This window comes from Schistocerca americana, chromosome 3 (assembly GCF_021461395.2).
Source record: "Schistocerca americana isolate TAMUIC-IGC-003095 chromosome 3, iqSchAmer2.1, whole genome shotgun sequence".
In the NCBI taxonomy this organism is placed as follows: Eukaryota; Metazoa; Arthropoda; class Insecta; order Orthoptera; family Acrididae; genus Schistocerca; species Schistocerca americana.
The window spans coordinates 239,034,638-239,049,127 of NC_060121.1; the positions used below are offsets into that span (position 1 = coordinate 239,034,638).

The window sequence follows — 14,490 nt, forward strand, 5'->3', positions numbered from 1 at the left end:
TCTGGTGTGGGGTGACAAAGCCTTAGACAGAGTGACATCCACAAAATTGCTGGGGATTCATGTGGATGAAAACTTAAATTTTAATGACCACGTAATAAAACTTGCACAGAAACTTAATTCAGCCTGTTTTGCTCTCAGAATTATTGCAAATGTTTGTACCTCAGAGGGTGCCAGAATGGCATATTTTGGCTATTTTCAATCTCTTGCCACATACGGAATAATATTTTGGGGTTCCACAACAGGGCGCCTAAAACAAATTTTTTTGTTGCAGAAGAGGGCCATCCGAATAATAACTCACAGTCATCCACAGACACACTGCAAACCCATATTCAAAAAGCTTAGAATACTTACTATACCATCATTATACATATACAAATGTGTATTGTATGTCAGGACTCACATTGCAGATTTTCAGACAAATGCCGACTTTCATAACTACAATACCCGTAATAGCGCAGCACTCCATACTCAGCGAACAAAAAGAACGAATACACAAAGGCATGTGAGCCATATCAGTGCAAAACTGTACAACGCACTGCCAGTCAACATCAGGAAGTTAGAAGATGATGACAAATTTAAAACAGAATTTAAAAAATTTCTAGTAGAACAATGTTTTTATTGTGTAAATGACTATGTAGCTCAATAAATATTTTCTGATTATATTTATAAAGGCAAAATGGAAAATACTCAATATGTAGGCCCTACCTAATCATTCATTACCTAATCATTCATTACATTACATACCTAAAGGACAGCTGTTGTGTGATGTAAATATCTACTTAAGCAGTGTGGTTATTGCCGTTTAGGGAGGACAAAACTAAAGCCTTATGAAAAACAGACTATGCATTTAAAATAAGAAGCAGGGATGTATATAGGCTATATTACTCACATTGTATTATTATTAACCTCATTGTATTATTTTGTTTTGTACTTTTTTTTCGTTTATATTGTTTGTGTCCATTTCTTTGAAATGGCCTGACAACATCCATACAATATTTATTGTCAACGGATGGATAAATAAAATAAATAAATAAATAAATAAATATGAATAAAGTATTCATATTGACCAGTGTGCTCTATGTACTGACCTGTCATGATTCTGCACTGCCTATTGTAGGCTAAATACTAGAAGCAATAAATAGAAAAAATGTCTTAGCAGACTGGAAGTAAATTTTATTTAATATTTTCAAAAAATTCTGTGATCTTAAATAAAGAATTACAAAAGCCACACAAGAATTTAACTACAGAAATTTCTCTCAGACACCATGTGTTTGATTCTGTTACTAATAGAAGTCTTGGATTGTGACACAAAATAAAACTGCAAACTTCATAGTATTATCTGTGAACTTTACAAATCCTTGAATATTTCAGATGAATCTGTCAAATGTAAATAGTTTCTCTGGAGTTTTATTCTTGTGTTGTATATCTGAAAAAAGAGAGTTTTATTAGATATTACTTTTTTATTTAGAATTCTCTAGATGAGAGAAGGAAGTGTTATTTTATTACAAGTACCTTTAGTTTTGAAGAATTATATCAGTTCCAATTTTCATCAATTAGAAGAATAATTTTGGTGCTGTATTTGCACAAAACATCAGGATATTATAATTGATTACACTATCCCACATCTGAATAGTGTATGTGAGTCTTTGCACAAATTTTCCACAATAGAATATAAGAGTTTTACTTTCCTATGATTAAATTTAGTTTTTCATCAATAAGGTTGCCACTATTGACAAATTTATCAAGTTTGGTGTAGCATCTACTTTTACACACTATGTTGATTCCAACATTTGAATCATCTGCCCTCTGCAGTCTTCCCAATCTTTCTTTAGTAATATTTAGTTGCTACAGAAGTTCCAAGCATTTTTCTGTAAGTTTAATAGACACAACAAATGCACATGAGAGAGACTTTAGTCATCAGTAATATGATCTCCTTCATTATTTACAACAGCCTATCAATGCTGGGGTAACTTTTCAATTTGACAACTGTATAAATCAGGTGGTTTTGAGGCAAAGAATTCATTGAGCCATGTTCAGAGTGCATTTGCATCCTTAAAGATTGTTTGATAGAGAGCAAAAAAGGTGAAAAACAGAGGATACACAGTCAAGTGAATAAGGAGGGTGCAGAATGACTTCCCAACCCAATGTCTGTATAGTGTCTTTTGTCAGTCTAGCAGAACGGAGTGGGATCACTTCAAGCAGTCCTCCTGGTCATTGTTCTAGGATTGTGTCCACAAGACATCACAATTGTTGACAATAAATGTCAGCAGTAATGGTTATACCTCACGGAAGCAGTTTTTAATACACCACATCACTCTTTCACCAAATGCTGTACATTATCTTTTATGGACACATGCATGTCTTTGTTGCTGCTGTGTATGGGCTCAGCCATCACTTTCTTTACCTTACATTAATGTAAAGTAACTGTTTCTCATCACCAGGATAGGAATGTCCAGTGTTGTTCATGAGCCAATTGCTGATGAGCAAGCAGAGATGGACATATGGTTACCTGCTGATTTTTGTAATTTTGGCTTAGAGCTTGCAGTATCCACACACCCAATTTTTGAACCTTCTCCACTGTATCCAAAAGTGGCACGATGGTGGAATGATCATTGTTCATCATATTTGCCAGTACTCGAACACACTGATGTGGATCATTATGGATTAATGTGTTTAAATGATCTTCATCAAACCCCAAAGGTCTTCCTAAATTTGGATAGTCGTTTATGTTGAAATGGGAATATCAGTTTCTTGCCTTGCTCTGTTCAGTGGAATTATGCCCATACATGGTGCAAATGTTTCTGGCTGCCTCTGCTGCTGTAAACAACAGCAACAGTGAACTACAAATAAAAAAATGACAATTGATAAATGAACCCATAGCAATCAGAATACCAACATGCATAGAAAAAATGCTTCAAATTTATGCACCAACCTAATACATTAACATACATTTTTTTAAGAACTTGAACATATAACAGCTCGAGAAATTCTCATGCCCACTCTCCATCAACTGGAATTCAGCATGAGCTATAAATCGGGCAAAATTATTTCATTCATTGTGTTTCACAGATAGCATTATGAAAAAAAACTTTCAGTGATGTGAAACATGACATACCACATGTTAACAGAGAGAGGAAGCTGACGGATACTTTCTGTATGCCATATTAATAATGATGTCATCACAGATTGTATTTGTACTCACACTCTCTGCAGATTAACTTAAATTAGCATAGATTCTGCTACTTTCACAGTTACTGTTTATTTACAGTTACTTGTGCAATATGAGGTCATTTCTATATATTTACGTGTTGGCAACTCAAAATAATGTTTTGTGCTGTTTATTTACAGTTGCTCGTGCAATATGAGGTCATTTCTATATATTTACATGTTGGCAACTCAAAACAATGTTTTATGAATGCAGTACCATCTATTGGTTGTTTACAGAGGGCACTGGTTTTGGTCCAGCAGTAGTTTGACTGTGAATGAAAGCAAAAAACTAATAGATTCAGAAAAACATTTATCCCGCTAGTTGTGAAAAGGATCATATAATTCAATTTTTGTGTGTGAAGGGCTCTACAACTACTCAGATTCATCAAGAGTTGTGTCCTATTTGTGGACCTACAGTAATGAGGGAAGGAAGTGTTAAGGCAATGGCTTCAGGACCTTTTTAAGTAATCATACAAACATTTATGATGAAGAGGAGAGTGACATGCCCAGTACCCAGGCTGATGAAACTGCTATGTCAGGGCTCATAGCTCTCCAGCACAATAGCACTGCACCACAGGTGGCAGGTGGCCTATGCCAAAAATCACAAGGTTACATTGCCGAACACCACCACTGCAATTCTGAGCAGGCACCTCACTGATGAGTGGCAGCAGCATCACTTCAAGAGAGCACAGTGAGTACAGACCTTCTCATCTCTGCAGGATCATATGCTCAAAAATAGGTCTCACAGTATCCTGGTGCCTCAACAGTACTTAGGTCGGTGAACAGGTATGGCTAGTCAGTTCCCCATGGATGAGCTCCCAGGGATTTATGCCAACTACTGCTGCAGTCCTCAGTCAGAATCTCTCATGGAATCCTCCTGCAACCTGTCCTCTGATGCCAGTCTCCCAGAGTGGGATCTTTGCCTCCAACACTACATGGTGCCATCAGAAGTTGTCCTCAAGCTATGCTGATAGCTGGACCTTAGGGTTCAAAATGGCTCGGGGCACTATGGGACTCAACTGCTATGGTCATAAGTCCCCTAGAACTTAGGACTACTTAAACCTAACTAACCTAAGGACATCACACACATCCATGCCTGAGGCAGGATTCGAACCTGTGACCGTAGCGGTCGTGCAGTTCCAGACTATAGCGCCTTTAACCCCTCGGCCATTCCGGCCAGCGGACCTTAGGGCTTTCGTATTTTGGCCCGAATGCATGTTTGTGTAATTACATACAATCAGTTCCTCAAGAACCAGTACTCAACTCTATCATCATCATCATCATCATCAGTGTTCTGTTTAAAGGCAGGTTTTCACATGGTAGTTCTCCAGGCTGTCTGGTCTTCTGCCATCCTCTTCAGGTCTGCATAATTTCCTCTTCCCTTTATGTTGTATGTCATCTTGTATCTCCTTCTTCCTCTCAGTCTTCTCCCACAAACCAATCCTTCCAAAGCATCTACTAGCAAGCACTCCCTTCTCAATGACTGTCCCAACCAGTTCTCTTTACTTTCTCTTACAACCGTGAGCAGACATCTCTCACCAACCCTTTCCAATACTCTTTCATTACTCACTCTTTCCATCCAGCTTATTCTCTCCATTCTCCTCCACATCCACATCTCAAATGCTTCTAACCTTTTTTCATCCTCTCATCTTAGTGCCCACATTTCTGCCCCATATAGTGCCACACTCCAGACAAACATTTGCCAAGCCTTTTCCTTAGTCCTTTATCTAATTTGCCACATAAGAGTCTCCTCTTTCTGTTCAAGTTTTCACCTCCTGGTGACATCTCAAGTCTTCAGTTATTGTGCTTCTGAGATATTTAAATTCACTTACTTGGCTAATGGTAGATTGTCCTACTTTAATATTGGACAGTCTGCATCTTGTACTGATGACCATACTCTTTGTTTTTGCTGTGTTTATTTGCATCCCATATTCCACACAAGCTTCGTTCAGATCTCTGAGCATGTTATTCACGGTCTGCTCACTTTCTGCCACTAATACCATGTCATCAGCAAATCTTATAAATTCTATTCTCTTTCCACCAATACATATTCCTCTTTTCCTGTCTAAGCTTTTCACAATAATCTCTTCAAGGTATATGTTAAACAACAGTGGGGAAAGGCAACAACCTCGTCTAACACCTCATCTAATGCTGGTTCCTTCTGACATTTCATTTCCAATCCTTATCCTTACTTTCTGGTGTAAATATAGATTCCATATCAGTTGTCTCTCTTTCCAATCTACTCCTTTCCTCTTCAAGATATCCATCAGCTTGTTCCACTGAACTCTGTCAAAAGCCTTTTCTAAATCTATAAAAACAGCAAAGATTTCTCTACCCTTTTCCATATATCTTTCCCCTATAGCTCTTAGCAGGCCAATAGTCTCTCTTGATCCTTTTCCTCTTCTAAATCCGAACTGCTCCTCTGCAATCCCTCTATCCAGCTTGCCATATAACCTTCTATTCAACACTCTCAGCAAGACTTTAGCTGCATGAGAAATTAGACTGATGGTCTGGTGCTCTTCACATTTTTTAGTGTTTCTCTTTTTCTCTATTGGTATCATAACTGTTGCAGCAAAGTCCTCAGGCCATTCCCCTTTGTCACATATCTCGTTACAGAGGTAGACTATTTCTTTTCTTGCCTTGTTTCCCAGACTCTTCAACAATTCTGCTGGCAAATCATCTATTCCATGTGCCTTCCTATTCTTCATCTCCTTCAGCACCTTTTCTACTTCTGCTTCCAAGATGGTAAATCCCTTTCCATCTTCCGGCACATATTGCTCCTCTTCAGCCTTAATTTCGCTTTGCATTTCATCCCCCTTATACAGACATTCAATATATTATTGCCATCTTTCCAAAACCTCCTGTGGTTCTTCTATTTCCATGTTATTCCTCTTTCTTTTACGTTCAAAAAATATCTCACTAGCCAGTCTATACATCATTTCATACTTTCCCTCTCTCTCCATTCTCTCTGTTTCGTCGCATTTCTGTTTAATCCATTTTTCTCTTGCTTCTTCAGTTTCCTTCTTAATTCATTATTCAGTTTCCTGTACCTCTTTTTGCCTTCTTCAGTTTCTAAACTTTTCCACTTTCTGCACTCTTCCATCTTTTTCAACATGTTTTCTGTTATCCATTCTTTCCTGGTGCTTTGGGATACTCTAATTCCTAGTATTTCTTTGGCAGAGTCCATGAGTCCTTCCCTCATTTTTATCCACTTGTCATTAACACTTTCATCAACACTATCTCTTTGCCATTTTTCCGTATGCCTTTCCTACCTCTTTGAGTCTTTCTATGTTTAATCTTTCCTTTGCTTTACCTCTCCAGACTTTTTTCAACTTCACTTGTATTTCTCCCATCACTAGGTTGTGGTCTGAATTTATATCCACTCCTGGATAAGCTTTAGCATTCTTCAAACAGTTCCTAAACCATTTTTGTATCAGGATGTAGTCCAGCTGATATATTTCCCTGTTCAAATTTGATATCCATGTGTAACGTCTCCTTTTGTGGTGTTCAAATAATGTGTTACCCACTGCTAATGAATATTCTCTACAGAAACTAATTAGTCATTCACCTCTCTCATTTCTTATTCCTAATCCAAATTTTCCTACTGTATCTTCATCTCTTCCTTCACCCACCACTGCATTCCAGCCCCCCATGATGATAATGTAGGCATTTCTATTTTCTTTCTCGATGAGTTCTCGTATTTTCTCATAATATTCTTCCACTTCCTCCTGGCTGGTTGAACTACCCTTCAGTCATATCATCATCAGTCTTCCATCAATATATTGTACCTTCATTACCTTATTTTTCAACTTTTGCCCTATCAATATTCCTACTCCGTTTTCACCACTCTTGATTTCCCCTGAGTAAAAGAGTTTATAATCTCCACTTTCTATCTCCCCATTCTCTCCCCATCTCATTTCACACAAACTGAGGGCATCTAATCTGTTCCTTTTCATCTTCTGTTTTGCATTCTCTAGCTTTCTTGCTTGCAGAAGTGTCCTCACATTCCATGTTCCAATCCGGATCCTTCCTCCCTTCATTGTCCCTTTCTTCCTTTCAAATATGTCTACTATCAATGTGTTCCCCTACCGGAGATCTGAATGAGGGGAAGTTTTAACTCCGGATTCTTTCACATGGAGAGACATATCATGTACTGCTTGGGAATGTAATGTGGTAGTTTCCCACTACTTTCGACATAGGCAGTAGGATGCCCAGCCTAAAGTCAGCTGCTCACCATGAGTCAGATGCTGTCTGTAGCTGCCCCTCTGGGGTTCAGTCACTACTTGTACTCTTTTTGTACCCAAAGAGAAAAGGTGCCTCTTCCGCCAGCTCCGCCATACTGAAGCCCATCTTCTCCGCCTTCTCTGCCATTGAGGGGCCCTCACGAGGTACTATCACCGAGACCAGATGAACCAAAGTTTTTAACGAGGTGTTACTCCTCCCCCTCCTCCTTTCTCAACCAGGCTTGGGACTGATTAAAACTACTTGACAGTTGACATCAGTTTCTTGTTCCTACAGTGTTGGCACATTGGCTGCCAGCTACTGTTCTGTTATGGATGACACACAAATATGGCAGATCACTTTACAAATGCTGTTAACGAGTACCGCGGAGCAGTGTTAGAAGTGTCCACCATGAGGTATGCCAGAAATGACAGATGTTCTGTCAACAGCTGATTTGAAGTGACCAATGTCTGAATTGTGGCAGACAATGCATTTTGTATAGTTGAATTTAAACTCATGTCCTAAAGTAAGCACAATTTCATGATGTGCAATGTATCTGAGAAAGCAGCACTCAAAAATCTGTGATAGAACTAAAATCATGATTGCTTTATTCGCTGCTAACTTCCATGAGCAAACATCAAGGCGGAATAAAGTTCTGTGCTAAAAGCAAACTATAGATTCTCTTTATCATTGGTTAGCTGAAATCATCCACATACTGACTACACAAGCTGCTGTGTTACCAACTGACAAGCAATCCTCATTGGCTCTTGGTTGCAGATTATAGGCAACAGAGGCTGATTCCAAATGAAAAATGAATGATAGAAAGAAAAATAAGAGCAAATAAAAAAGTCAGTACAATGATAAAAATGTTGTTTCATGGTATTAAAGATAAAAATTACATTTAAATGTTACTTGAACGAAAATAATAATCAAACTCTTTTTTATTAGATTTAGCAATAAAAAAATTCACTACATCATGACCTTCAACATGTCAGCTTTGTACGCTAATCACTGCACTGTGGCATAACACTGGTTAAAACTGTTGTAAATGTAACTGTAGCGACCCAGTTACAGTGTTGAATTACAGCCTTAAGAAATCTGGCTTCACGAAATGTTGTGCAAAGCTTACCTAATGTAAGCTGATCCCTGTGATAATGACAACTGTATATGTGACTCTGGATTGCATCTTGTGCAGAAGTATCCAGTAGTGCTTGGTTACTGCTGCTTACAAAACGCGTGTATTTCATTAGCATTGTCAGGTGTGTGTGTGTGTGTGTGTGTGTGTGTGTGTGTGTGTGTGTGTGTGATAAAATATGAAATGAAAGTGTCAGACCAATGATTTGGGATCCAAGTACATCAAGAAAGAAAGCTAAAAATTAACTGACCAACTGCTGTGACAGTTTGGCAACAGCAAATAGTTTGGGTGTGAAACTGAGTGCTTTGGTTGGGCGAAACCAGTTCCAAAGCATGAAGTGTCAACTATCAAGTTATTTCAATCAGACTACAGTAAATGGATATATAAAATATTTGCTCATCAACTGGCACAGGAGAAACACACACAACAAGGTTTAACTTTTACAAGCTTTCAGAGCCAGGATGAGAAGGAAAGACTGATTGTTGGGGACTGCACCGGACGAGATTTGAAAACCTGAGAGCTTTAAGGTGGAAGGCAGGGCAATATGCAAGACAGAGATCACTACTAAAACATTATGCAGAAGTTAATAAGAGCAAAATGCTAAGTGCATATTATGTAACAGAGGTGGGAGGGAGGATGACGAAACATAGACAGTTCAGAAAATTAAATATGTAGAAAACTGAAATGGAGTGAAGGAAGGAGTAGTTATGTGAAAAAATGCTGAGATGGAAGGAATTAATGTAAATTAAAGCCGGGTGGGTCACAAGAACCAAGAAAAAGTTGTAGAGCTAATTCCCATCTGCGGAGCTCATAGAAACTGGGGAAGAACCAAGATGGTGCATGTTGTGAAACAGGTACTGAGGTCGTGACTGTCATGTTGTAATGTTGTAGAGCATGATCTGTTGCAGGTGTACAACCTCTGCCTATGCCCTTTCATCCTGATTGGCAGCTGGGTGGTAGTCATGCTGATGTAAAAGGCAGAACAGTGTTTACAAACAGCTGGTATATGACATGTCTCATTTCAGGAAACGATTCTAGGAGGTCATGGCCTTGTCAAAATAGCTGATTAATACATACAAGAGGAGGATACTGCTGAGTGACAAGTGGTGTGCTCCAAAGTTGTATACCTGCCCTAGTTGATCAACACCTGCAACTCACAGTACAAAGGCTTCCCTCCTATATTAAAGATACCAAGCATTTCCTAAATCATCTCAAATCCATGCCCGTCCCACACCCACCACACACCTTGCTTGTCACCATTGATGCCATCTACCTCTATACCAACATCCCCTATGTGCAAGGTCTGTCTGCTGCTGAACATTTCCTCAGTCAATGTCCATATGATTCCAAAGCTACGACATCCTTCTTGCTCACCTTAATCAAGTTTATATTTATCAACAATTACTTCTCCTTTGATGGACAGACATACAAACAGATTGGGGGTACAGCCATGGGAACCAGGATGGCACCTTCCTATGTCAACATTTTTATGGGTCACTTGGAGGGGGCTTCCCTGGGTTCCATAAGCCTTCAGCCCATTGTTTGGTTTAGGTACATTGATGACATCTTTGCCATATCGACTCATAGTGAGACTCACCTGTTAAAATTCTTGGAACTCTAAATACCTTCACCCAGTTAAATTTCACATGGTCCTATTCTGAATCCAATCCCACTTTCCTTGATGTTGATCTCATTCTCACCAAAGGACAGCTGCAAACTTCCATCCACATCAAACCTACTAACAAACAACAGTACTTACATTTTGACAGTTACCATCCTTTCCATGTCAAAAGTTCCCTCCCATACAACCTTGGTATTTGAGGCAGACCTAACTGTTCAGATGCAGATTCTTTACAGCATTACACCACCACTCTCACCTTAACCTTCACTGGATGTAATTATCCCATCAGTCTAATTCAAAAGATGATTTCCCACCATCACGTCCAATCCTGGTACGCTGATCCCTCCAAAAAACAACTTTGGAGTGCACCACTTGTCACTCAGTATTACCCTGGTCTTGAATGTATTAATCAGCTACTTTGACAAGACTATGACTTCCTAAAATCATGTCCTGAAATGAAATACATCCTGTCTGAGATTTTTCCCATTACTCCTAGAATAGCTTCTCGTCTCCCTCCCTATCTCCTCAATATCTTTGCCAGACTCTATGTTCCTTCTGCATCCATCTCCCTACCCTATGGCTCCTACCCCTGTGACCACACTCCTGTAATACTTGCCCTATGCACCCTCCTACCACCACCTATTCCAGCCTTGTAACTGGAAAACCATATAATATCAAAGGGAGAGCCATCTGTGAAATGACACATCATATACCAACTGTTACATAAACACTGTTCAGCCTTTTACATCAGCATGACAACCACCCAGTTATCAGTCAGGATGAACGGTTATAGGCAGAGGGTGTATACCTGCAACAGAGCATGCTCTACAACATGACAGTCATGGCCTCTGTGCCTGTTTCACCACATGCGCCATCTTGATTCTTCTCCCAGGTGCCAGATTCTCTGAACTCCGCAAGGGGAACTAGTGCTACAACATGACCTTGGTTCTTGCCACCCACCTGGCCTTAATTTATGTTAATTCTTTCCGTCTCAGCATTTCTTCACATAACTACTGCTTCCTTCACTCCATTTTAGTTTTCTACATCTTTCATTTTCTGACCTGCCTATATTTTTCTGTCCCACCTCTTTTACATACAATCCACTTAGCTTTTCACTCTTATTAACTCATGAACAATATTTTAGTAGTAATCTTTGTCTTGCACATTACTCTGTCTTCCACCTTAAGCTCTCAGGTTTTCAAGTTTCACTTGGTGCAGTCCCCAACAGTCAGTCAGCCCTTCTCATCCTTCCCCGTAAGCCTACCCTGTCCTGGGGTTCTGTGTGACTTTTCTAAACTGTACCTCTTTCCCTAAACCTCTCCAGTCCTTTTACTTCACCCCTCATCATTTCCCATCAACTCTTTTGCCAGAAGAAGGAACCAATTGGTCCGAAAGCTTGTAAAAGTTAAGTCTTTGTTTGTGTGTGTGCGTGTGTGTATGTGTGTGTGTGTGTGTGTGTGTGTGTGTGTGTGTTCTCCTGCCACTGTTTGGTGAGTAGATTTTTTTATCTGTCCATTTACATTATATTGTCAATAATTGATTATTTTTTATGTTAGACTATAGTGACTTTGATTCAACTTTCAGTGACTGACAGCCCAACAGGTTTATGTATCTCATCACTTCAGAGACAGAGCGTTAATTGTGAACTATTCATTGTGTTGAGTAATTATGCTCCAAAGAAGAAGAATCACAGTTTTACATTCATTTCAAGAAACTGGCTTTTGATTTCAATCTGTGCTTTAGTTTCTCTACACTGAACCCAGCATTGGCCATTTCACTTGGTGACAAGGGTTTTTCCCTGTGGAATCACTTTGCACACTCATGCTATGCCCCAGACAGACAGTACTTCTTCACATTTTTTTGAAGTTTCTCGTGGACTAACATTTGCTTCTCATTCCAATATGTCTATATCTATGGGCATGACCACTCAACTCTTACTGCTGTTACAAAACATGGAACAGGAGCTATGCCACCAGAAATCTTCACACATTTATTTCACGTCTACTCATTGCTAAAGGATCTCCTGAAAGTGCACCCATCAATACAGGTGTTTGACAGAGGCACAGCAACAGTTAACTATGTCACCTTCCTTGAACAGCACTTCATTCCCCATATGGTCTCAAGGAATGTCCAGCAGAACACATTTTTTGGCCTATGCAGGAGCAGAAATAGGTCACCTCTTGCAGCAGCTCAATCCTGAGATTGAACCTTATGCTTTGCTTTATGAACATTTAAAACCCTGTTTGTTGCATATGACAGCCACCTGCCAAAGCTTTTTAGCTGCCATAATCAAAACAGACAGTCATACAGGGAGTGGATAGCCCATTTTCAAGACCTTTCTAGGGATTTCTGTTTCCAATGTTCTAATACTCAGTGCAAGCAGTCTTTCACAGAACTGCTGATTAGGGATATGATCCTGGCCCACTCTCCAGATGAAAGACTCCAGTACAACCTATTAAAGCTCAATGACCATTTTTAGCTACATGCCTTCCCCTCATCCAGGCTTTTGAACACTCCATCAGGTCCTCAGCAGCTCTGCAGACACCAGGGGTGGATGACATATCCTGCAATTACCTTCATGCAGTAATTGTTTTGTAACATGTCAGCACTAGCAGTTCTACTTTCTTAGGGCAAAATGCACAGCCTGTGGAAAAAATGAACACCAAGTTAACGTGTGGTGACCATCTATGAAGATGAATTTTGACTGTGCCCAATTTGTTTCCAGGAATCCCAGTTCAGTTGCTGTACCAATTGTTTCTCAAACTGATGCTGGATCTTCAGCCACCGTTGTCAACTGGGAGTAGTACTGCCACCTGGGTTCCTCTACACTACCTTTTTCTAAGCATTTGAAAAGCTACAGTAATGAACCACTGAGGTAAAGGGTCAGTTCAACATTTGGGTTCAGTACCAAACTGGGAGTAGTACTGCCACCTGGGTTCCTCTACACTACCTTTTTCTAAGCATTTGAAAAGCTACAGTAATGAACCACTGAGGTAAAGGGTCAGTTCAACATTTGGGTTCAGCACCAACCGGTGTTCCTGCCAGTCCACATCTTGTAGTCAACACAATGGGAACCACAAACATTTTGAATTTGGATCTGTTCAATTCCCTGGTTGTAGAGGTCCACAGTTTAACGAATAGGATCAAACTATTGTTTCCAAGTTCCTATCTGCAGGATCTTTCTTCAGAATATGCCTCAATTTTCTCTTATCAACTAGCATCACTGACTTTGAAGCACATGTCTCTTTACAGTGTTTGATGATGCCCAAGTTTTTTAAGGCATGAGATGTTCCATTTGCTCTGAGTGACAAGCTTCATCTTGAGGTGCAAGGCATACAGGAAGAAGGAATTCTGACCCGTATTAAACAGTCAGTGGGCCATGACTATGATGATCACCAAAACACCAAATACATAATTGAGGATTTGTGTCGATTTGGAATCAGCTATCATTTCCCAGTCCATCAGTGACATGTACCCTATTCCTAAAGTGGAGGATATCATGGTATGCCTTGCTGGATACATAGTTATTGCAAAAACTGACCTATGGGATGCCTACTTGCAGCTCCCCATGGAAGTATCCTGGTCATCTACACATTACTTGATCTTTTTTGGTACAATTGCCTGCCCTTCAGTATCAGCAGTGCACCAGCCATATTTCAATGCTGATTGGAATGACTCATGTGGGATGTTCTGGGAATGGCAAATTATTTTGATAATATTTCTGTCACTGGCAAAAACACACAGGATCTAGAAATGAGTCTGGACTCCTTGTTCAGCATGCTCCAATGGACTAATTTGAAATGCAATAACGAAAAATGCACTTTCTTCAGACCACAAATAGAATATCTGGGACATGTTTTCAGAACATCAGAGATATGTCCCATTCCACATGATATCAAGGTCATACAAAACCTATTGGCTACCGGAGATCCAAAACAACTCAAATCCATATTAGGTCAACTGAGCTATTAAAGAAAATTCATTCCTCATGTAGCAGCTATTACTGATCTACTACATCAGCTTCTTCACAAAAATGTTAAGTGGCAGTGGCTCTGTGACTCTGATAAGGCTTTTCAAGTCCTCAAACAGGCTCTTCTCTGTGCAATGTGCTTTACGGCATATGGCCCTTTCAAGCTCCTGATAGTGGTGGCAGATGCATCTGACTACAGGCTGGGGCCCTTGTTTCTCAGAGAATCAGACGAGTTGAATGCCTGACTGAATTTGTTTCCAAGACATTAAAGAAGCCACAGCGAAATTACAGTCAAATCAAAAAGGAAGCCTTAGCTATCATTTTGCATTGAAGAAA

At 39.6% G+C, this 14,490-nt stretch overlaps 1 protein-coding gene across 1 annotated transcript in view; it reads right to left on the reverse strand.

Moving 5' to 3' along the window:
• Positions 1 to 1,302: 1,302 nt before the first annotated feature.
• The window catches only part of LOC124607455, an 83,971-nt gene continuing 70,783 nt past the window's right edge, over positions 1,303 to 14,490 (reverse strand). Inside the window, exon 4 of the mRNA XM_047139790.1 lies at positions 1,303 to 1,426. Coding sequence (XP_046995746.1) covers positions 1,349 to 1,426 — 78 coding nt within the window. The 3' untranslated portion in view covers positions 1,303 to 1,348. The remainder of the gene's footprint in view (positions 1,427 to 14,490) is intronic.